The sequence below is a fragment of the Leuresthes tenuis genome, unplaced genomic scaffold, assembly GCF_036924035.1.
Source record: "Leuresthes tenuis unplaced genomic scaffold, fLeuTen1.0.hap1 SCAF_3, whole genome shotgun sequence".
NCBI classification, from domain to species: Eukaryota; Metazoa; Chordata; class Actinopteri; order Atheriniformes; family Atherinopsidae; genus Leuresthes; species Leuresthes tenuis.
Window position 1 is genome coordinate 13,913,443 of NW_027325357.1, and position 26,023 is coordinate 13,939,465.

At 39.0% G+C, this 26,023-nt stretch overlaps 1 protein-coding gene across 1 annotated transcript; it reads right to left on the minus strand.

Moving 5' to 3' along the window:
- Positions 1-173: 173 nt before the first annotated feature.
- On the minus strand, positions 174-24,966 carry mmel1 (membrane metallo-endopeptidase-like 1). Its single transcript, XM_072381931.1, has 24 exons — positions 24,827-24,966; positions 19,354-19,530; positions 18,923-18,967; positions 18,546-18,605; positions 18,220-18,381; positions 18,029-18,109; positions 17,022-17,117; positions 16,397-16,515; positions 14,245-14,310; positions 13,809-13,943; positions 13,428-13,517; positions 11,323-11,459; positions 11,138-11,231; positions 10,920-11,048; positions 10,054-10,152; positions 9,889-9,972; positions 9,707-9,810; positions 9,317-9,375; positions 9,068-9,187; positions 8,771-8,904; positions 8,600-8,665; positions 8,389-8,484; positions 7,565-7,641; positions 174-5,128 (listed from the first exon to the last, which is right to left on the minus strand). Exons 2-24 carry the CDS (start codon positions 19,508-19,510, stop codon positions 5,029-5,031), a joined length of 2,310 nt encoding a protein of 769 aa, XP_072238032.1. The 5' UTR covers positions 19,511-19,530; positions 24,827-24,966; the 3' UTR covers positions 174-5,028.
- Between the last annotated feature and the right edge of the window lie 1,057 nt (positions 24,967-26,023).

The window sequence follows — 26,023 nt, forward strand, 5'->3', positions numbered from 1 at the left end:
TCTGAACTATCTGAAAGTGATGAAGAGATTCGACCCTCTGTTGAATCAAACTATCACACATAAAAGTCAAAGAGATGCTCTAAACAAGTCTTTTTGCGTTATTCTAGAAGTCCTGTAGTCTATGTTGGTTCTGTGTAAAATAAAGATTACACATTTAAAGAAGAGTCGTGAGATCGCACTGGTTGAGACAGTCACTTTAATGGCAATAATTACAGATCTGAGTCACAAAAATAGCAGTCTAGATAATTACATAGCAGCAGGAACATTCATAGAAACATATTTAACATCTGAAATCTTGCAAAGCAACAATTTTACTTCATAAATAGTCCTTTAGATAAATAAACTTCTTTTATGGGTATGCAGATGAAACTTGTTCACATGTGTATATATATATATATATATGTATATATATATATATATATAGCAAAAAAAATGCATTTGTTCTTGGCGCGTAACTTCAAAACAACACAGTTTGACCATTTAAGTGAATGTGAAGCTAAGATTTTCTGCTCAATGTACAATGACACAGTTTATTTTATATACCCTTGGTCTCCATTTAACAAATGTTGCACTCTTTTGTTCAGGAAAACAAGACAAAATATACAAGAGTTCCAACATGTTGCTCTTTTAAAAACAGCTCAATGTTGCAACACAACCTCAGACTCATCCTCCAGCTTCGCTTTTCTCCAGTCGTGATAAGCGTGCCTTTTCTCTTTGAGAAACAGTTTGACATTTTGTGAAATGGTCCTCTGTGCTTTCAGGGGAAGAGTTAACGGAAAGATAATTTCCTCCACGCAGCTGTTCATTAAATATAAAGTTACTGCCGATAGTTTGTTAGCGTGTGCAAAGATGGAACAATTAACATTGCACACAGTCACAAAGTACGTTTCTTAGTTCTCTCAGGGGGCTTAAAAGCTCAGCTTTTATTTTCAAAGTAAAGGGAAGGCTCTAACAAGGGGGCCCTTCAGTTCTCGGTCAAACAGATCAGACGACGCTGTGCTCTCAGTTTTTGTAAATAATTGCAACCAGCTTTGATCAGTACAAGGATATGAATCTTCGCTGCTTGCTCAAATGTTGTTACACAACCTTTCTTGATGCTCAAATCATCTGTAACAACCACAAATTTATCATCCAACACTCGTCAGCGTTGACTTAGAATTTGGGCCGTGCCCTCTCAAAACATTTGCCATCGATATAGTTCACTGAAAGGTTCAAGATGAGTCCCTGAACTTCGTCAACACATTCATTTGCTGACCCCAGCCTCCAAACAACAGCTGCACCATTGCCAGACCCACCTTTTCTCAGGGGGTTAACTACTGTTTAACCTTTGTCTCTAAAGGAGTAGAGACATCGATTGTAGGCAGCAAAGCAGCCTTTTGGGATTTAGTCAAACCATGAGAACCTGGAGTACATTTTGTTTCACCAAACATCTGAACTCCCACCAGGTCAGATGGGCCTTCTTCTTGGGTTCAACATCACCCTCAGCCATCACTCTGGCTCTGAAAACCAAAGACCCCCCAGAGAAAATGAAGAAGATTCTTCACCCACACTGCGTTTTCAGGAAAGTAATCGAGTAACGGTTCAACTCTTCACAGACCAACCACCTGTCTGTTGCCATCACATGGTTACACTTCAAGTGTTTCTCCAATCTGGTGAGCTTCATGTATTATCCAAGCTACTTTCCACTAAAGAGTTTGTGACAGCCAGAATTTGGAAAATTAAATATACAGCACTGCTTGTGCCTTTAGTTTGGACATGTGGTCAAGAGCCCTTTGCATCACATTTTATACGGGGTGCTCCTTTAGTGCAATTTTTCAACACACAGGGTAGCAATCTACGTTACCATCTTGCTGGAAAAGAAACATCAAGAGTTCAGGGTTGACATATATGAAGATGTTTAGATTACCTTAATCAAATATGGGAAAGCACACAAACTTTTTCATGGTTACCAGTGTCATCATGTACCACAATAACTAATTAATAACAGAGAACATTTGTTTATGGTTTCATGTCACCAATTTCAGATGATGGACCCACATGCATGTTGAAAAGCTACGATAAAGGGGCACACTGTGCGCTAAAATGTGAGAAGTGAAACAGTTTTTGTAATGTTGTTCAGCCATCTCTTTTCTCTGAAATGATCCAACTGATCCCGCTACTCCTACCGGCCCTGCAATCATTTCTCGCCCTACACAGAATTACTCTCGTTTCCCCATTACTACATTACCTCTCGTTAACTTTTGTTTTAATTTGTTAATACTTCCCTGCAGTTACCAGATGTTGCCTTTTACTTTTTTTTCTGCCTGCCTGCCAGTCTCTTACTGACCGGTCTGAATCATCTGGACCTAACTTCACAGAAACCTTTGTCACTCACTGTCTAACAACAAATCAGTTCAAAGAGGCAAAGAGCTGGAGCTGCCACTGTCGGTCTTCCTAACACCTAAAACAAATCAGTAGCTGCCTGTACAAGATACAGTTTGTGTTGAAAATGGATTCTCTGGTGATCCAGCTGCCTCACAAGGTCTGCCGACCTTCTCTTTTCTGCTCCTTAGTCAGTATCTCTGAGTAGTTCTTTGGCTTCCTGTTTGTCACTCATCTGTCACAAGTTGGGCTCTCATCAAGACAAAAATATTTTCCTCTTTTTTTCCTTTTTTAATTAAATTTTGCAACTTTATATAACACCAATTAACAAACTCTGCCAGAGAGCAAGTTAGTCAGTGATTGGAAATTTGGCTCCTTGAAGGGAGGAAGATTTTAGGGCTTCACTTCTCTCTAAGAGCTCTTCAAAAGAACAGCACATTTTTCCTGTTGGCTTGAATCCAATAGCACCAACTGTCTGTCAAATGACTGACTGACCAGAGGATACACAACTGAAGTATTACAATCGCTTGATGGAGAAAAAATGTGTATATTTCAATGAGAACTTTATTTAGGGCCTTTTATGAAAAGATTGAAGCATTTTTTCCTAATAAGGACTAACCATTTAAATTCAGCTATATCTGCTTCTTGAGAAAAATCAGGCAAATAGTTCCCGACTTTAAATATCTGTTAATTGCATCTAATCTCAAAATATTATCACAGAGTCATAAATATATTGACTTTTCTTCATTCGAAACCTGTTTTTAGAAAGTTGCCTGATTTTCACTTCTAGTTTCCAAAATGTCAAACGTTTGCATCGAGATGGCAACACATTATCTGCTCTTACATTATGAGGTAAACAGACTCTTATCAGCCTGTCCTATTCACAACAGTATTTGCCAAAAGGTTGAGATTGAGAGACAGACTAAAAAGCATCAGTTTACACATTCAGTTCAGCAGCCTCTGTTGAGACCTAACAGTCGTGTTCAGTTTACCAAGGCATCCTAAGTGTGACATGCAACAGCAGAGATTCAAACCAGCTGTGGTTTTCTGCTGTGTTCAAAAGCTCTCCTTAGCCAGCGACTGTGTCCTCCTTTATGAGGTCTGCTCAGCCTTGATTCTCCTGTCATTACCTGTTAATAAAGGTAGAAAATAACAGTCCTGGCCCTAGCCATCTCGTTAATGACAACACTCTTCAGTGTGTCTGCCTGCAGGTTGTGGATCAGCTACAGTGGTCACCGCACTTCAGCACGCTGCATCCATCCTTTCATCTTACAGGACATTAATCAATGCAAGATGAGAAAGCAAAGCACTTCATCTACTGCCTCTCCATATGTGAGTGTATCAAAGAGGGTTTTCTTTTCCGTTCTCTTGCATGTAATTGGCTGTACCCAGAGGTTAAAAGTCTTGTAATTACTGTGTGCTGGAGTTCCCTCACAGGAGATCATATCAACAAGGAAAGAGAGGTTGTTATACAGACCAAACACTGTTTGGAGATTTAACTTATAGATATCATGCAAATAGATATAATTTTTTGCTTCATGTGACAAATTGAACATGTCAAATGTTTTCCCAGATCAGGCCAGTGCGAATACTTGGGAACCTCTCAAAAACTTGAAATTGTGGAAGCTGCAGAAAAAGGGCTTCAAACATGCTAAATGAATCTAAAGTCAGAACTGGTAGAAACCTTCATGATAATACTGATATCACATCACTCTGCCTATAAACATTGCTGAAATTTTGCACAAGCTAAAAAGTTTGAGGCCACCAATAATTTTAACCTGGAGTATGGTTTCTTCCAGCAAATTGTCCTGACAGACGTTTAGATTTCTGCTGTGAGTATAGAGTAACAATCATTTGCAGAATATAGTAAAGAAACTCAGAAAAAAAAAACATCCACAAAAAGCACTATAAAGTTTTGTAAATGTTGAATATTTAACCTCACTGTAAGTGTAAAAACAGCTGCAGCTCACCATGAATGTTAATTTAAGCTTAAAGCTGCAAAGATTTAACAGTCTTAAAGTCTTTAGGTAATTTCTTTTCACGTAACCGTAACCAAACTCTCAGAGTGTGACTAATTCAGTGTAGCCTTACTTTAGCAAAAGCCCCAATAATTTATTTCATATTCTTCAATAAGAGTTTGATTTACTCTCTATTTGCTCTGTCTTTTAACTTTTTTTATTTGCTTAAAAAATATATATCAGACCAAAGATACCAGGGAAACTCTGTGCCATGTGTTATCGGTTAATTCAGAAACATCTACAGAAGAAATTTTTGAAAATAATGACTTTGTCAAGGGCTGGGAAAGCCTTTAAACCCAACTGTATCAGCGTTAGCCTTCTTACAAGGTCTTATATATTCTATGTGGTCTTTTCATTCTTGTACCCATTCTTAATCTGTTCTGGGATGCAGAAAAAAAAAGAACAAGTGACTTCATCATCCACACAGAATGTTTCAAACTTGAGAGGATACTGTAGCAAGTCTGAAACTGGGGTGTAACGTGTGGGGTGTCGTCCAGGATATCATCCAATTTTCATACATCTACAGTAGTGTATATGCAAATTTATTCACTCTGCACCAAATAAAATTGGAATAATTTGTCAGCACGATGTCTCAGTGGGACTAACAAAGTAAAACTTGTTCTTTTGATTTGAGTTGCTTGTGTTGCTTCTACCAGACACGACACTTCAGCTCAGGGTTCATTGGACTGCCTTTTTTGCACTGAAAGGCTTCTGAGAAGGCTTCAAAATTCTGGAGCGATCCAAGGACCCTGAGGACAAAGGAGAAAAAAATGAAAGCAATAGATAAAAGCGTAAGTTATTAAAGAATGCAAAAGAAGCATTGATTAGTTATGAGTCCATCCTCCGAGTCCTCTTTTGGATCAGAAATCTAAGCTGGGACTTTTGCACAAGTGAGAATATAACACTTTCAGTCTGCACCATGTACAACTGAATTAAAGTGTAAACTTTGCCTCTAGGAAAATACAATATTTACTGATGCAATAGCAATTTTTTGCAAGTTGAAGAAGCATAAATAAGCTGTGACATGTCAAAGCCTTTAAAGTGGTGTGGCTAACACGAGGCTCATTGCTAAAATCCATCATATGCACAGAGCATTTTTGTTGATCTAAAGTTTCTTTTCCAACAGACACTTCAGTTGGATCGATGGAGGTTTCAGCACTGGCACATTTGACTGTGCTTTGGCGTTTGTTCACTTCTGGGAAGCATGCTCTGGTCCAGTAATGGCTGTCAAAATTGTTTTAGATCAACAAGAGACAACGCCTGGTGTTCTGAATCTGAGTAAGACAGACCTGGTCTTATTCACTTCACATGCGACATAAACAGGAAACTTAATCCACAATAGCTCCAGCTGTGCGCCATGAGCTACAGTTAGCATAAAGGTAAACTATTTGCAATGTTCAATATGTTACTACACAATCGTAGTTAGTTGCCCGCTGGTCCAACAGAGGAGTGTCAATGGACTGGATGTGGCTCCAATTTTATGAGTGTAGTTTGCTGATACAGACACGCATTTCACTGTATTTTTTGTCAGACTCTCTTTGAGTCTTTGATATGTTTCTTTATTTGAGATGCTTTTCAGCTTGTCATCTGTTTGTGTGGTATAGCCACTATAAGCATTCTCTTTCTGAAAAAACCTGTGCTTACCCAGAGTGAGGAGGACATGCGGATGTCTAGTTTGTTCAGACCACTTGAATAACAATATAACCTGTGCCTTCATTAACCCTCTGGTGTCTGAGCCCAATAATGACGTCATGTGATCTGATCACGCCGGCGTTAAGCCAAATGGTGGTAAATAGTTTGTGCCCATTAGTTTGTGCTCCATTTAACAACATTTATAGAGTCTTACTTAAATTTAGTCGGCTTTTAAATAACTGAAACACGTTGATCAATGTCAGGACTTAACTTCAACTTGAGAAACAATGATTAACGCTCCTGCATGAGAAACCCAGAGTTTAGGCAAGCGGCTAACTTCTAATCAAAAGTGAGGAAATTCGACAGTAAATCTGACTTAATAAAATGGATTCTAGTCTTTCCACAACTTAAAGATAAATTAATACATGAATAAATTGATAAATGAAATAAATAACCAAATAAGTCATTTGAAAATGTTATGATGTATTTTGCATATTAACTGTTTTCACTGCATGTTAAAATAAAAAAAAACAACAGACCGCAGTCATTGTTTGACGTCAGACTAACGGCACTCTAGATAACAATCCTGCAGTTACAGAAATGTACTTGAATCTGTTGTAAAAGAAAAAAATATTACATCATACAATAAATAATAAGAAAAATACTTCAAAGTACTTTAAAAAACACCAAAGATAATTTTATACATAAAGCAAATATTCTGCCTTGACTAATAATGGGTATACATCTTATTAATGTGCAATTTTCTCATTAAAAAATGGTTTTTAATTTGACTGAAAACACATAAACATATAAAGTTCTTTTCACACGTGCAATGCGGAACATCTCTGTGTAAATGCGATGACATTCAATCATTCACACAGTGGTCACTTTCTGTTGATGTTCCTCCCCCTTCATTCAGATGTGCCCGTGAAAGTGGGAACTGCGTGGTATTTGTCATTAGCAGAGTGCAGAACGTTATGATTTAATAGTCCCTAACAGTTTTTTAACAACGCCATGACATGTTTCCATAATAAACCACATAGGCATTCTAATATTTTCTTTTGTTAATTTGCTCAGATGATGATTAAAACACAAATCTGTGCTGCAGCTATATTACTGTAGACAAAATGAGGGCAGATGAAAGATTGAACAGGGCTGTTGCAACCTGTCAGATTCCTAACAGCTAATCAATTGTCAAATCAACCCATCGCAGCTCTGTGAATTCGTCGTTAATGTGACTACAGCAGCTTGCACTTCTGCCATGCTGAAAGTGATAAGTACATGTTATTAAGTCTGACCTTGTCAGATTTCCATATCAAAATGTTCAGAAAAGGTGTGAAGAGGCATTGACACGTTCATTTGCCACCAGATTAATGAAAAGCTGTGTGTGTGTTAAAGGGGCTTCATTGACTTTCATATTTCCCTGTGTAGTGAAATAACCTCAGAGAACATATGTTTGGGTGGAGGAAGACTTAATGAGAGATTGTCAGAGGCTATGGAAATGTGTTACCAGTGCTCTAATGTTACTACCTGAGCTCACTGAAGTGTCTTACCTGTATTCTAAAGGACTGTGTGAGTCTGTTTTAATGGACTGGCTGGCATACTCAGGCCGATAAGCACCACACCACACCTAGGAGAAAAAAAAAGTATTGGTAGATAATTATATATTAAGAGTTCATGCAGAATGTTAACGTTGCAATTTAAAAATATTGCACTCAATTACGAGACTGAAATGCAACATCATCCCAGCTCAATAACCGTTTATGTTTCTGCTTTAGGCACAAAGCACTCGCTGCAGCGCTCATCCGACACAGAAGGTGTCGTTACTCAGAAAAATGGCAGCACCACACCGCATGAACAGCACCAGTAGACGTTGTACAGGAAGTACAATATGGATGCGCAATGACTACTCAGTTTTCAGTTGGAAGCACTTTTTGATGTTTTTGTGGGTTTTTAATGGCTCGTACAAAAGCACTTGACAGGCCATAAAAATCTTGGGGCGTACGACCAGCTGAAATTGCATGAAAGCTCCTGATGCACAAGATATTGTGACATCAATATGGTGACATCACCTAATTTCCCTTCGGGGATGATAAAAGTTAAATTATTTCTCAGGTCTTATAGTGTATGTACCAGTTTGGTTCAAATTATTTTACTCAACACAGGCTTGTAAATCTCTTAACTAGTATAAATGTTTGACCTGTTTGATAGTTCCTAACAGTTTTTTTGCTTTTGCTGTAAATTCTCTGGCACCATTCCTCTTCCCGTCACCCTGTCATATCAATTTGTCCTGAGCTTTGGCTCTGGTAAAATTACTACCTGCTCTCTGTTTACTGACATGCTACATTCAGAAACAACATGTTCACTCATCACTTACTTGGGCAAAGTTAAGAAAGAAAAGTTGTTTGTGATCCATGTCTAGACCAGGTAGACGAGATTCTTCACCCTCCATTTCCACCCACTTTAGATAAGCCTGTAAACATACACCTTAACTTAAAAACACTACATTTTAACATTATGAGCATTTTTGTTGTCACTCATTGTTGCCAAAATAGTTACATGTGGTAGTTGAGCAGGTGACATCCTACCTTATATGCTTGACGAACCCCTCCATTGTCTGCAATATTCTCCCCTAAAGTACTGATTCCACTGACCTGCAGTCAGGAACACAAACAGACACAAACATAGCAGCATGAAAACACTCATTCTGGTCACATAATATGTGGTAAAACTAAAGCAAAACACCAGTGTGTGCTTACATTTTGTCCACCCGCGAGCTTCCAGTTGAAGCTGCCGTATTGTTGCACCATGCACTGTGACTGATCTTTAAAGTGCTCAGCAGAGTAATTACTCCACCAGTTTAGCATATTACCATCCTTGTCAAAGTTGCGCCCTGCAAAAAAAAAGGACATCAGCAAGTTAGTAAAATACTGCTTTCCAAACACGATGCATCTGAAAATTGTCAATAACAGATTTAAGAGATTTGCTACTATAAAATTACAGCATATTACAGCATACAACATATTATGAACTATATAAGTTCACCACCGTCTCACCATTGTCATCAAATCCATGTGCAATCTCATGTCCGATGACCATTCCTATTCCTCCAAAGTTAAGGGCCTGATGCTGGTGTTTACTGAAGAAAGGTGGCTGCAGAATTCCTGCAGGAAATACTGGACAGAGAGAAACAAGTGGCAACTGACAGCGTTCGGCAGAAGTTAAATGATGAGTGAATGTCAGTCCCAAACATCAATGATCACAGAGGCTACCTGTAGCCCTGCTGATTCTTCTGCAGCTCTTACCTATCTGGTTTCTGTTTGGTGAGTAGAAAGCATTCACAACAGCAGCACCGATGATCCACCTGAGGAGCGTTTTCAACAGTGAAAAACAGTGAAAAACTGTTCATGAAACATTCCCCTTCAACGCTCAATTCAAAAACACTGAACTTGAGACAATAAAAACAGTAAGGCATTAAATTCCCTTTTTTTTCCTAAGTGCATTCCTTTTCATTTTCTTATGACAGAAAAAGGGACAAAAACGTTATCATTTAAAAGAGAAATTTGTGTGGTCACCATGCATGGCTTCATGCATAATGCACTTTGGTCAAGAGCACCAAAATCGGATACAAAGACAGCCAGCTTGACTTTCACTAACAAGGAAAACTAGTCATTTTCCATATATTTTCCACTTACAAATCAGGATCGACAGGCTCTCTGAGCTTCTTCAGGCCCTTGTGTGCTTCAGACTTTAGGTTCTCAAGGATGTTCTCAAAGTAGAGTTCCTCACTGAAATTAAGCTATGAAGAGAAATCTGTGATAAATACATACTTCAGACATTTACAAAGTGGCAGAAACAAGACTCAGTTTTTACTTACATGAGCATACTCCTGATCCAGCTTCTGATTGCTTCCCTGGAGAATATGATCTGGATAACCAATATGTTTCTTGATTGCCATTGCCTAAAGAGATGCAGTGCTGTCAGTGTGAGAATTCCTAACAATTTCTGGAGACCTGCTCTGATTTTCTCTTGCTTGAATAACCTTTTCTTTTGCCTTCTCCTTCGAGGGAACATCCATCCAGTTTAACTCTTCCAGCGTTTCCACATAAGCTTTCTGGATCTTACTGATGAGGTCACTAACCTGTGAACACAACACAAATGCAATGGTTTCTATCACTGAGTGTCATCGCTGTCTCATAGCTATAGATAGACACTGTATTGCACAACTGGAGAACACAGGAAACAAATGTCCTGTGTTGTATGCAGAACAGTGTGGTGTATACTGACAAAATACACAAATAAATCATTTGTATAACTGAAATAAAGAACAAAAAGATCAAATGAAAGATCTGACACATATAGCCTAAGGCTAGATGACTAAAACTGAGCACAAATTCATGACTACAACAGCCCGTAGATGCAAAGTTGGAAATTTGCACAAGAATTTTTTTTTCTTGCAAGATTTAGAAAACAGCACAAATGTATTGTTTTTTGTGGACAAAACTAATTACATAATAGCTGATGTTCACAAGTAGCCGAAGCAGCTTGTAGACCTGAACACCTTTTAGCCGAAGGAATTTTGAATTTTCAGAAATTGACTGATGAACAATTATACAACTGACCCACAGTAAGTTGTTGCTCCGGCTGAGGTTTAGCTGGCTTTTTTCATTAAATCTATTCATACGTTTCTTGTGTCTTAAAATGAAAAGAACAATCAGCAATGAACAACATTTTGATTTTATCAGCTGAAATTTTATCACAACGTTATCATCATATGTGTACCATCAACACAACATTGATATTTCAATCTTTTAATTTCATGATTATCGTCAGTTGCTTAACGATATCTCTGCTGTGGTTTTTGTGGTGGCAGACACTGACCGACATGCTCACAGGACAAAAACTCACCATCTGTTTACTCTCCCCTGCAAATGTCTCACGCACGTAAAGAGCTCCGACTGCGTTCTCCATGCTGCTCTGGACATAACGGACACATTCTCGCCACCAAGCATCCTCCACGGTGGTCCCGTAGAGCGTCTGACCAGACACACACACGCACACTTATTATGCGTTAGGACATGCTCATGTTAACATGTTTTTAACTGTGTATGTCCTGCCCTTCGCACCTTTCTGTAACGGGCTCTGGCATCTTTAAAGCGTCGGCTCAAGCTATTAACTCTGTCCATAATGAGCTGCCAGGTGAGATAGTTCTGCACAGTTCTGCAAACATAAAAAGATTTTGCTAAATTGTCATGCCGCACTTTATCTTTTATGTGATGATTCCGTCTCCATGGCCTCTCCTTGGACTCACCGGACACTGTGCCTGGAGAGAACTTCATTCATCTTCTCGAGGTATGGAGAGCTGTACACCACCACCTCCTCCTCCAGCTGGACATCAATAGACACACTTGACAGGACACCTTGAATAAATCGAGTCCAATTGAAACCCTAGCAAACAAAAAGGCAAGACATTATATTTTTAAGGTATTCACTTCTACTCAGTAGTTCAAACACTATATTCTTACATGATTTACAGGACCATTCAAGAACATATTCCCAGTTAAAAATGATTTCAGCTCATTAAGCTCCATCCTGAAATCATCCGCTATTGTTGTCTAGTGTATTGGAGCTTATGATGTAGACATCAGATATCTAACAACATACATCTAGGTCAAGACTTCCTGTTTCATGCACTGGTGCAAATACACTGTAATAAGTCAATAGAAAGCTAAATTGTTAGCTCATGTTTTTGACATAACTGTTTACAAGCATGTAACAAACCACCCAGACTACATAACTACCTACGGAAAAAAACCCTGCAAGCTTCCATTACGAAATCTTGTCTTTTGCCTTATGTCTATATGAAGATATGTCTTTTATGGAGAATAATGACAATCAGTGAAATTAAAACATGGGAAATTTCAAGGGGAGAAAATGACTTTTTTATGGGAGCTGTTCACAAATCACAAGCATCTAAAATGTGATCACATCAACAGACTGCTTATTGTAGGAGACCAGAAGCCAAAGAGATGCTTGCATGTCCCACACTGGAAAGTCCTGACAGTTCTTTGTTTATCCACAATGTTCGTCTGGGGCCCGTTTTAAATCCTCTTAGAAGTCTAATGTATCTTTTATGGATGGTGACCTGAAAGCAATTATAGTTAAATTGTGGAAATTTTGTTTTATTGTTGATGAGAATGAGTTATATTCCAACTGGATTTGTATTATTTGTTCAATTGTAGGTGCACATTAATCATTTCATGATCTGTCTCCTCATCACAACTGTGTCTTAAACAGTTAAAGTGCCCAAATGGTGTTTTCATTTTTATATTCAAACAATGAACAGTGTTCCTAAATGCAGACCTTTCAGGGATCGCCAAGACAGGTATACAGTAGGAAACCACTGCGAGAACATCATTCAGAGCGAGACATTTTGTGATTTAAAAACACGGAGAGAATACATAATCATCAATTGGAACTTTTGATGTTTTTGTGTACCGTCTGTCATGTCCCTGTGGGGGTAGGACAGCAAGGAAATGTATTATGCTACCTGGACAATCAGTGAAGACTGCCCTATGACTAAGCACCACAAGGGAATGTATCATAGAAATCTTTCATCTTCAACCATTCGTGGACATGAGAGTTTGAAGATGTTACTATAGGTTGAGACATTTTGGAACTGGAAACTGAAAGCTAAGGAATAATCTTTAATTAATCATATAGAATATATATATTGTAGAACATTCTTATGGATTTATTTATTTGTTTGTTGTGGGAGTTGTGCATTATCAGTCTGTTGATTTGAACTGTCTTCACTGATGTGATTTAACCCACATAACTGATTGTCAATATTGGTGTGGCTGCTTAATCATATGCAAATGTGTGTATTCACCTTCCTCTTTGTATCATCCTGAAAAAAGCAATTGCCACAAGATGTGGACTTCTCTAACAATCCCTGTTGGTCATGATGGCTTAAATAACATTTAAGCATATGGAGACCCTTGGTTTTCATTTTCTTATTCATCTCCTTCTTCTTTCTGAATTGTTTTTCCAAAGAGCACTCAACATGTACTTCACAGTGTGGCCTTTCCTCTGTAGTCCATAACTTTCTACATCAATATACTGAGGTCCCTTACTGTTCACAGGCCCCCTGAGATGTGTTCACATTCTTCATCTGCTGTGTTTCATTTCTTAACAAGAATATAGCACAGAGCTTTTTACCACCAGTCTAATAAACTGCTGTGTGGGCTTCACATTGCCAAGTTTCAGAGGAATGTTCAACATTCAGCCAACTGCCCTGCTAACGGGCATCTCAACAGTAAGTTTGTTTTATAGAAACATCCTCATTCTCTCTTCCTTCCAGGCTGATTGACTTAGATCAATTAATACCCAAGACTGAAGTGATATGACACTTACATTCATGCTGTATGTACTCTGCAGTTCACCAAGAGTTATCTTGTTGTAAAGAATGGTGACATCTTGGCGCTCCTCTGCTGGTGATGTCGCCTGATCAGCAACAGGAAGACAAAAAAAAGCTTTCCGTAAAACGTTTCTTGGTTCTGTATGTTCAAATTTTTTGCTCACTTTTTATTAGCGAGATCTCATTTGTCATGTTCTTGACAGGCATGAAGACAAAAAAGATGGCTGAAGGCTTTGCTAATTTCCCCCAGTTCACACTAAATGGAGTCCGGTTCTGTGATTTACTGGAGTCAGGGAAGGTGCTCATTTTTCATCTTGTCTTTATCGTTCTTAAGTCCCCGTCCAGTCATTTAATTTCCTGTTGTGGCTGGCACTCACATCAGCAATGCTTGTCTCCAGCTTCAGCACTTCCAACATTTCCTCCCACACTCGGTCGTCATCCTGAGTCAAATTCCTGTCCTCTCTGGTAATTTTGGCAATAGAAACCATGAAATGTAGGTAGGCCTCTCGAACCTATAGTACAGTTACATGAGATATAAATTTTGTTTTCACAAGACAATCAAAGTTCCAAAAACACCTTTATGCAATGAAAAAACTGTGGACATTTTGAATGTGACCATCCTCTTATTTTTCTGATGTTACTGTATTGTTTTGATGGTCTGAACACCACAAGCAAAATCCCTTCCACTCCTATTGTACTGTGGTAGGCTGCTAATTTAAAACAAAATAAAAAAATACTATCTACATGATTTGATACCCCCGAAGAAAAATGTGAAAATGCTGTTTTGGGTGAAATGTTATTTGAGAATATCACCTTTTTGTAGTTTCCATCGTTGAAATAGTAGTCTCTGGATGGCATTCCAAGTCCTGGCTGATCGATCTATCCAAAATATGAGAATAACAACAGAAATTAAGAATGTTTTCATGCTAGTAATCTGCATGTAATATTTTTAACAGCTTAACGGTCAAAAGTCAAAGAACTGAACTGGAATAATGATTATTGTCGTTAGTAAACGTCTGATAGAGCCTCAGAGGAAGGGCCAACAGCCACATTAACACTCATAGTCAACAGATTCAGTGGAGGACAAAGAGTTCAAAGCAGTTCATCAGACAGCTGTTGAATTGTTTAAATATGACTAAAATGGACCTGAAATGAAGGGACTGGTGGACACGCACTGTCTTGGCAGCAGTGTGCCTGCAATCACAGACACACTGACTGGTCTAATGAAATATCATATGAATATATATTTTATTTGCACTTTAATACATTACAATGACACATGAAAAGCAAAAACCATGTAGAAAAGACAAGGCAAATGTATCTGCAGTTGAGCGCTCTTTTATGTGCTGTGCCATGATATCACAGAGAACTGTATAGATGTACTGTTACCAAAAGCATGAGCATCAAAGCTTACATGCACTCTGCTATAAATACTGTGTGGAGCAGTAAATATACACTTCTATGGCTGTTTGATAAGTCCTGCATTATAAATGGCCCCATGTAGGCTGCCATGATGGATAATGGAGCAAGAACGAAGGGCTGAAATGAGCCAATCACCTGCTGATTTGCAGGTTGCTATAGTGATTCCCACCTCTCCAGCAGAGAAGGCGGAGCAAACGTCTATCGTTTGAGTGAACTGAACACAGAAAAGAGCCTCAAAAACACTGTTAGAGCTTAAAAAGTACAAGTTTTCTGAAAAGGCTAGTGTTTCACCCTGAGTGGTACAATCTTGTGCTGTAAACACAGACTTTTTTTGTTATGTATGTATTGTACAGGAGTGATCACAGGTTGAATTGATCCCCTTGTCTCGTTCTGTCCAGAAACTTAAGAGCTAATATGTTAGGATAAGAGAAGCTTTAATTGAATGAGTGGATTTTCTCAAAAATACTGAGTCCCACGGCAATGAAAAGCGGACAAAGCTGTCTACATTTTGAAATAAAGAGGAATTGTATGCATGAAACAAGATTTTTGGTAATATTTTAGAGATCAAAAGTTTGAGTGTGCATCATCTCATTACTCTTAACACTAACACACCCATCATAGACCAATAAATGAATCCAGAAAGAATTCAACTAAAAATCTATTAAACTTGGGAGATTTAACAGTTTTACCAACAATAATGTCTTTGACCCGTAATCCTTTAAATAAGCACTTTTACGTCAAAGGCTTATGGAAAAGCTCACAGGTTTCCTCCAAAAAATAAATGCATTCAGTCAAGTCAGTGTGTAGGTTGTTCAAACAGCACCCTGCTGCAGACATGGTGGCTACACTCAGAAAACATTGGGTGTACAGTCTGAGGCGTGTACTCTACTTTTTGACATCATGAAGTTTGCTAGTAGACTTTGTGATATGGCAGTTGGCTGTTTATTTTTTAATGTTCATCAAAGATTATTTAAAAGCTTATATTTTGCCTTGTTTTTCTTTATTTAACATTAAATGTATGTCAACCAGTCAGTTTCAACTTGCTGGGTCCTTCATGCCATTGGATTATTTTTCTGGAATTTTGTGAAGTGACATGTTTAATGAGACTATTATTGGGTGGCTGCAGGTGACCTGTCTACAGTTTGAATGATGATTTCATTGTGAAATAATACAGAGTAATATGTTTTTGAACATGACTCGGTTATTTCTCCTATTTTCCAAATCTCCCATTGCTGTTTGTGAAATTCATACAGATTTTTTTCAATAACACAGTATGAGGAATTGCCTGAAAAGTCCCAGGAATTCCATCGTATTTGTGACGTGTTTTGAAAGATTTCTGTTTCAGAAAAAAAAACAAAAACAGCAAAAAAAGTCAACTCGTTAGAGAAGTCAGAAACTCCCGACAGACAATTCTGCAACTTGCTGAATTGAATCTTTCAATCGGATTTGTCCACAATATCGAAAAATACACGATAATGCCAACCTTATCAGTACCAAATGCATAAGTATATATTATTTGTGAAAGGACAAGCAGTTATCTCACATAAATGATGTGGCGCTGAGAGTCCCGGTCATCTGTCCACACATACATTTCCAATATAACGTTCTTGTGGAAACGAGCAGTAAGTATAGCCAGTGTGTCCTCAAGGCTCCATGCTCCCTCTGAAACAGAGGGAGAAATAAGCATTCAATCTGAAAGTTTGTGTGCAGCTGTGAAGAACTGGTCAGGTTGGGTTGCAAAAATCTGGGTGCCTCTCTGGCACCGCTGCACATTCACTAGGCTTGTTGTATAAATCCATGTGCGCAGATATGTGTGGCTAATTCTGTTTGAGTCACTGTCCATGATTACACTTAATTAAAGTGGCAAGAGCCAGGGCCATGAGAAAGAGTGGCATAGACTATTTAAAGCATCCTTCAGCCCTGATTGAGGTCTTGCTCCTCTCCCCACGCATCACCCTCCCAAACTCCCCACCTGACTGTTCAGCTGAAAAGGCTCGACAGGCCTCTTGATCCCACCAACAAAGCATTTACTCAGCAGTTCAATGAGTGCAAATATAGCTACACAGGCTCTGTGTGAACACATGTATTTGAGAAGTTAGGTTTTATCGTATGTGTACGCGTTCCGGTTTGTATCGGTGGCATTGTGTGTTTCAAAGAAGTATTTCTACCTGTTGTGTTGTTCCAGTCCTCTGACGCCACAGGCCAGTCCCCAATACTGTCAATGAGCTTCAGGAGGGGCTGCGAGTCGCGCTGTTCGATGAGACCTGCAGACACAACACAACCAAGTTATAAAATAGATTTCCACAGTCTTAGTATAAATGCAGGGAAATAACATTCATGACCTCTGAAACTACAGAAAAATCCACAAGAGAGAAATTATTATCCTAAACTAAGTGTCATTGGAGCTGTGCAAAAGGAGCCTGTTTGATTTTTTTTGGAGCGTCACCATCACTAATATGAGCCACAATGGGTACAGAGCATAAAAAGTCAACAGATGAGTTTTCAATTTTAAGAACCAAACAGACTTATCTAAAAAAAATATTCTTAATACCTCATAGCACAGAAGAATAAAAACAACTAAATTTCATTGTCTTTTTCAGTGAAACACTGTTTTGTTGATGTATTTCACCACAGCAATATGCATCATGTCACCAAAGCTGTCAATCTCATCCACACTGTGAGATCATAAGTTATTACCAATAGATTAGGCAACAAAGGCTGTAATTAACTTTGATCTCCCCAAGTTGTGATTCATTTTTTGGTAAAAAAAGGTTTTATTCAATACATCTGTGCATTTATCTTGCTTGTGCTAGCTGTTAGCATTCTGACACCTCAACAGTTGAGTCGTCAGGCCTTACAAATGGCAAGCTCATCATGTTGTTTATGTTTTTACTATGTGAGATATGATACAACCAACTTCCAACTGAAGAATTGAGAATTGTCTAAGCAATCCAGCAGTCTGGGATCAATGTTTTTTCACCTTTGATATTAAAACTGGGTACCCGAGTCTTAACAGGGTTTACTTAATTATACTTAAAGACCCTTAAATATCTTAAATTTAAATTGGCGCACCCTGCCTAGATCCTGGCAAACAAAGACTGAGTGACATGGTAAGCTGTTTCCTGTTTTTAAGAGGAAAAACACCAGCGTTTAGACATTTCTTAAAGAGTCTTACTTTCATTCATACAGGATGTGTAAAGGACTTTGGCTTTCTTGATGGCATCTCTGTCGTCTTCATTCACTGTCTCAAGAACACCTGCAACAACAAGCCATGTGCAAACATTTCCTGTGTGAATGAAGCCCACGTACTGCTTCGAATACTGCAGCCCACTGAGCAGTAAAGGTTAAAGGTAAAGCCCAGCTGACCTTTGAGGACAATCTCAAGCTTGTCTCTCAGAATGTCAAAAACGCTGTGTCGGGAGCTTGTCTCAGGGATGACATGTCGCTCCAGCCAACCCCCGCAGGCATACTGGTAGAAATTATCACAAGGCTTCACAGACTTATCCATGTTCTGCAAGAGCCGAGCAGCTGTAAGGCATCACAGAGAAAATTGAGGGGAAGAGAGACAGAGGGAGGGCATTGTAAAGACTCACATGTGGCTTGACATGTGGCTTTTGCGAAGGATGGGGGTGATTTTGTTTGCAAAATAAAATAGCAGGGAGTGCAGAGAAAAAAAAAACAGTTCCTCTCACCTGCAGTAACACAGTCCGCAGTTGTGCACACATCGTTGAGGCTGGAGCGAAACAGCTGGACTGGAAAAATCAGTGTCAACAGTTATGAAAGACCACAAGGACTCTTAGATAAATTACATCCCAGCTGAGACAGAGAAGATGCTCTTGTGTAACACAGCTAATTCTAAGTAGCCGAAATCAGCAGTCTATGTGCAAGAGAAGTAATGTCTATGTCAGCAGTGACTGTGGCCTTTCACTTTTGTGTGGCACTGCTGAACGGGCAGAAAAGGGAATTACAGCATTACTGTGTCCATCAGAGTTGGAGGCTTCAATATGGCACATGCCAGCCTGCTGAAGCCGCCTTGTATTTTGTGTTCACTTTACAAATTTCGACTTACCTTCACCTGCTGAGCTCAAGGAGACACTCCGCCTGCTCGATTGTTCTGAGTTGAATGGAAAAAACACCGTTAAAAAATGTTATTCTGACATTTAACTGTAAATTAAACAAGTCTGCTGACTTTTCTAAGCCCACAAAAATAATGTTTCCACTGAAATAAACTCCCCAGAGAAGCTGATATACTTTTCCTACTTAAAGTTAGACCGGGTTGTGTAATGAACATTCAGTATCATCAGGTTTAGTCTTTATTTTGCTCATTTTGATGAGCGGCGTTCACCCTTGTCTGATGGAATGATTAATATTGAATGAAAGGTCAAGCTCTTCTCATGTACCAATGCAGTCGTAAACAAACAGACCAGGGAGACACTTGTCATTACTGCCATCGTCTATGCTATCTGGATCTTTCCACAGTGGATATGATGGAGGTATTACCTTTCAGTACCGATGTGTAGAGGACGACCAGCCCGGCCAAAGCACAGCTGACCAACAGCAGCAGCACAGAGAGGCCGATTTCTGCAACAGTCCAACGACGCTTTCCAGGTTTGCTTGATTTCTCCATGATATCCATTTGGCTTTCGGATTTGCCCATATTCCTCCTAACTGCCGGCTCTGCAGGAAAGACACCGTTAAAAGTGTGGGATGGTCCAGGCGCAGAGCTACCACTATGTGTGTGCGTTTTTGTGTGTATGCACGTGTGTGTGGGCTGTGCAGTGATCCATCGGTAAACTGTGCCAGCTGACCTGCAGTGAGTGAACTTCAACTGCTGAACACCTACAACAACTTCACAGACGGGAGTTGTGAAACTGTTGGTCTTGTTGCTCAAACACAGTTTGCTACTCTCATCTAAAGCGATCTGGAACATTTCAGCTGATGTTATTGTTATTTTTTCTTGGTTTCCTCAATAAAGCCTAAATATGTACAAAAAAAAAAAACTCACATCATTTCTAATGCGTTCGTTTAAATGATAAGAAGACATTTAGTACTGAAAATATAAAAATGCTGGTTTTCTATTTCAAACCAAAGTGTGTGATAAGAGGTTACTCATAGATACTGTATTGTCTCACTTTCACAAGATTAAAAGGTGGGGAACATCTATAGCAGACATGTTTTATAGATGATATATCTAATAAATGAACAGCACAGATTACCTTAGACATTATAAGTCAAGCAGCCGAGTTTCAGACAAGATTGGGAAATAGCAACATTGGTTCACAGTGTAAAACATGCACAATTCTGAGCTGCATGAAGTCGTGCTTAAAGCCGAGAAAGAGTCCCTTTGAACTCAGTCTATGATCTGTCCCTGAACATAACGAAGAAGCTTTGGTGCTTAAACAAACAGTGACTGAAAACAAAGTAAAACAGTGCTTGAAAATGAAAATATGGATGACATTGCTGATATGCCACTGTCACAAACTCTTACCTGCAAATGAAGATTTTGGGACTTTTTTTTTTAACAGAAAACTAAAATACACCACAGGGGCATTTGTGGCCGACTTGTATCACAATACATAATTTACTATCTATTGCCTTTCTATGACTTTCTGCTTGTAGCCTACACTGAATGATGCCTTGGTTCTTAATTAGACTATTTTACTGTAATAAGTACCGCTTTACAGGGCTCAGCCCACCTGTTTGAAAAACTTTACTCAGTCCATTTACAAACGTACTTCTCGATTTACTGTTGAGCTCCATATGTTGTTTATCTAGCGAGTTATTGTGCATCGAATGTGACATTCTTTCTCTAAACAATCTGGTAAACAGTAAATGAACCGTTAAACTTACTTTCTCCGACCATTATTGTTTGAAATGTTTGGCCCCACCTTGCCCCTCATACACATGTACACCCACGTCAAGCCATAAGCCTATTAGAAGAGAGCTAATTTCTATGCAAAATAATTGCGTATGTGTGAACACAATGTTGCAAATGAGCATTTGTGCAGAGGACAAAACAGCAATCAACCAGTGGCTTTCAGCAGCTTTGCTTTGTATCTATTCACTCTGCAGCACCTGTTTCCTCCATAACCATTCCCATCACCCCATCATTAGGTCTGCTGGGGGACGGGCTGTAAATCAGAGGTTCACACTGCTTCGCCCCATTAGCCCTTTCTGATGAATACTCATGGGCACATGTCTGCCGCTAAAGTGATGAACAGCAGTCAGGAGCTTGTTGGAGTTCCACTGCCATCCACAGACTAGACCAGCATCAGAATGCACAAGAAGATTAACTGAGGCATAATCCTGCTGTACTGCACAACACACAGGCCTCAGTTTATGGAAAACTGTGCAGTGATGTGCAGTTTGGTGAGTCAACACAATATCTGCTCACGACCAGAAGGAGTTTTTTAGATTACCTCACTGACTGCAGTTTTTAATACCATATATATGTAGATATGTCTATAAAAAGAACATTATTCTATGTTCATGTATTATTTCTTATTCAATGCATTTTAATCCTTAATAAATGTCTTCGGAAGAGTTTTTTTTTTTTATTTCAGAGCATTTATAGAGATTATTAGATTTTATTTCAACAGAGCAGCATGTTTCAGAAACACTAAAATTGTGTGATGTGTCGCATCTAAAACTGAACACAAACAAGCAAGTTCTTAATAATCACATAACGAAGAACATCAGTTTCTTTCTGGGTTTTATTTGTAATTTGTAGAAAGTGTAATAAGCCCAAGAACAGAGTTATATGTTGCATTTATTTTTTACATTTTTCTATTGTTGAAGCATCATTTAGCCATGATGAGATTTTATTTGTTTATTGCAGCTAATCTATGATATATATCCTTTAAGACACCACAGGCTCTGTGGATGAACAGAATACAGGCGTTTATGAGCTCTAGCCAGATGTGTAAAACTGCTATTTTGTTAAACTTACAGCCTTTATTGCTGTGAGTGAAGTCAAACAATTTAGCCTGCATTTTTAGCCAAAAGAAGCTTCGTGATGAGAGGTGTTTTGTTCCTTATACCACTTCAGCTAAATGCGGCTTTCCCCAGCTTGTGTACAACAAGGTCGTGCTGCCCTTTGAAAACAGAGCGACCACTCAGAAATGTTTAATGTACAGACAAATGTTTAGTCCCTTAAGCCTTAAAGTTCTTTTTGAAACGTCCACTGGAAAAACATCCTCAAACTGTAAGGCCAACTCAGCAGCCTTGGGCTTTGTGGATAAGAGATTCTTTGGATGATTGAAGAAAAAAAACCCACACTTCTGTATTTTCATAAACATAAACAACAGTAAGATTTAAAACAAAAAGAAATAAAAAGTGTCAATGCCACTGATGTCACTGAAGCCGTTTCAGAAGTTGTCATCTGCAGGTCAGGTCTTTTTTTTTCCCTACAACAAATTCTAGATTAATTTCAATCACGAGAGCACAAGGTGGCCTCCTCAGTGAATGTGCCATGGTTTGAAAAATGTTCAAATGCAGTGAGCCCCAGTACAAATTGTTCCAGTTCTCAATAAAAGCTGGTTATACCTACTCACCATAGTAAGTTACCATCGCCTGATGAGAAGTGGGTTTTATATTATGGGCACTACACCTGCAGTGCACCTATGACATATTATGAGTCCCAGACAAAATTAAATGATGAGTTTATGTTGAAATATTGTATGCCTTCAACTTTGAGCCAGAGAAAAACTGTGAAACGTTGAGATTTTACTAACTGTGTATAACATGGATAGGTTAACACATGCAGACTACAGTACACAGTAAAAAAAATAACCTAGCAAACAGCAGTTTGTGCAGGCAAAGCAATTTCATATCCCAGTTTTGTGGGGTTGAGCACACTTATGTCTGCAAAGTGGATTTTTGCGACACATATACACCACTTGGGCACTGTTTTCACACCCGCTGTACCCACTTCAGTTGATTATGGTGGAAGCGTAGTGTTGCTGCAGCTGCTCTTAGAACAGTCCACATGTTCAATGCTAGCACAGCAATATTCTAAAATCTTTGTAAAGACAAAACAGCAGACGACCTGTTGCATGGGCACATCATCAATATCAGCCAGTAAAGGTATTCAAATTCAGTTCCAGTATCCAGCGTCATGCATCCATAGTTTACAGTTTTGTTGACAAAGCTTTATGAAATGAAAGATGGCATTCCTAACATTTAAGCTGAAGTAGTTTTTTACTTTCACCAAAAGGTGAAAAATAGTGTTATAATACAGCTAGAGTTCAACTGGGCCATTTAAATAGAGCACCATTCTTGTCCAAGTGTACATGCACAGGAGGAAATTGAGTTATAGACTGAAGTATGCCCAATACAGCAATGCGGTGGACTGTGTGAGAAGATGTTCAAGACATTCTGCTGCTAAGTATAGTCGAATTCACTGCACGGACAATGTCTTTAAGTTACTTGAAAGTGGATTTTGTCAGATGATGCTGCAGTTATAAAATCAGGATTTTACTGTAGCAGAGTGATTAAAATGCTTAAAGTGACCACCAGTTAACATAGAGTCTTCATGGGCTGATTTCTAATCACAATTTCTGTTGTGTTTAGCCATCTAACAGAAGTTAATAAGTGAATGAGAGCAGCTTTAATGCGAATTCAGCAGTATTAACATGCGATTGTATTTAGCTGTTTCCCCTACAACTCTTTGAGCTAAGCTGAATGAGAGAGACTGATTTTTCACGTTGTTTTGTTCAGCACAAAGATTCGCTGACTATGTAGAGAGCCATCACATCATCACTGGCAACAAAAATACATTACAGTGCTTGTTTAGTAGAAAACTAAACCTGTTTAAACACCAGTTAAAGAGCCCAGAGCTAAAAAAAAAAGCAAAACAAAACAGAAATAACCTAACTCCAGCAAAATTATCACATAATAATCTCTGTCTTTCTCTGTCTGTTCGTAAGCTTTTAGAGGGGAGGTGTAATACTGTCTGTAACAGTCCCTTTTCTATCTTTGTCTGAGCAGAGAAAAGACTTGGATAAACTTGTGTAAAATATCCTGTTCAGGAGATATGTAGCCCCAGAGAATGGCACAAAACAATAGAACGTAGACAGCAATACGTGAGGAAAGAGAACATGTTGTACAAAAAATAAATACAGTGAGTAAAAAAACACGAATTCAGTAAGTGGAAAACTTACTGTAATTAACTTTACATTTATAATGTTTCACTCTGCACTTTTAAAAAAAAATGTGATATGTATGTATTTACAGAGTTGAGGAGGAGGCAGCCCTGGTTGTGGTTTATATATTTATCATATGGGGCCCTCCCAGTCAGCAGTGACAGGAGCATCAGTGCCAAACCATCAGACTGATGAATCAATTCAGCGTCAAGATTCTGAGTTCAAATTCAGTTAATTCATAAGCTGAAAACTTCTCAAGTAATCTCAACTAATTTTCTGAAAATTTCACCCGCACCTTTGACATGGATGGGGCAAGTAAGACAGTAAGTTTCTAAAATATACGATGCATACAACAAATATTTAATGTACCAGTGACAACGTCAGCAGGTCTACGAAAAGGTCAGAGGGTTAGGGTGTCAGAAATGGCATCATTTCCCTGAAAGTGAAACTAATCTGTGCTCACTGTTTTAAAAGCTCCTTGTTTTGAGCAAATTACGACTACACTGTGTTCAGTGGCTGGTACTGTTATTCTCCATACAAACAAAACAAGGATTAACTCACAGGTCTGGCCATGCCAGTAATCTGCACACTTTCACTTACCCAGTCTCATTCACTGATCAGAAGCACTCAACATGGAAAAGTTACTATATTTTCCACATGTAAAGACATTTGAGCAGCTGAAAATCAAAGCGCATGCAGGTTTTTTTATTCCGTGTTGGGACGTCTGAGATTCTGACATATGGGATACCTAAAGGCAGCCATATCTTGTGGCTAACTTTAACCACTTTCACTTTGGCAATTGACAGCGAACAGGAATAAAGGGCGCTTACCTTTGTAGGTGGATGGAAGAGGTCCCTGAGCCGTTCCCCCACAGCGCGCTAATATCTCAAACACCCCTGCTGAGTATCCACTCAGAGCTGGTGTGTGGAGAAATGAGTCTGTGCTGCCGGCTGCAGGAGACGTTATCCAGTTTTGTGTGCTGCTCAGAGAATGAGTGAGACAGCTGAGAGGGAGGGAGAGTATGAGAGGGAGGGAGAGAGGAAGAGGAGGCAGATGGGAGGTGATAGCACTGGATTGCTTGTGAATACATGACTGTGATAAGAAAAAGTGTTTGGGACTTGTATGTTGTGAAGGCTTTAGGTGGGTATTAAATGCATCTGTGTGTAGCTGAGGGGTCAACTGGATGCTGGATGTGTTACAGAGAGCATTGGTTCCTTTTCTCACTGTGGAGTGTCCCCAGCTGCTGAGCAGATAGAACACAAAATCTGGAGAGCTCACAGAGAGATAAGACAAGCACGCTCTTAAAGCGCTCTGCTAACAGATAAGCCAGAAACACAGTGTATCTAAGCCTATTTTTGCTGTTTTACATGATCCTAAAACCCATAAAGCTGCAGATCTACAGTTCGCTTGCCATTTATCATCAAAACAAACATCACTCACCACCGATGCCCTTGTCATCCCTCCGTCCTCCAGTGTCATGGACACCTCGTCTGCGGGGGGAGATCTCTCATATCTGCGAGGTATCTAGGTGGGGATTTGGACTCTGGCGAGGTGTCAGTTTGAAATTACTCATTATCAGGCTAATTAACCACACCAATTAGCTGATGATAAAGAGGAAGCAGTGCATTGGTGAATGTTTGCAGACATCCAGTTGCTACTCAGGCGCTGTTAAGGCCAAAGACTTTACAAATTTTGTGATATCAATCAAGCAATGTTTACAGCTCAAATGCAGCAGAGAGAAATCTCGTAGAGATGTTTGTACTGAAGAAGCTGCAGTCATTTAACATGACTGATGGAGTGGAACACAGTGGGGAGTGGAGATTTGCAGCCGAGTTCATCATTTATTCATAGTTTTGTTTAGCAGAGAGAATTTTTCCTTTTTTTCTGTATTAAGCGTTTCTGCTAGTGTGCATTTAATTCTTTCATGTTGTTGATCTTGAATATGACACAGATACAGAGCCTGATTAATTAAGTTCCCAATGATAGGAAATATTAGGTCACTAATAAAAGGATTTCTGTGAACACTA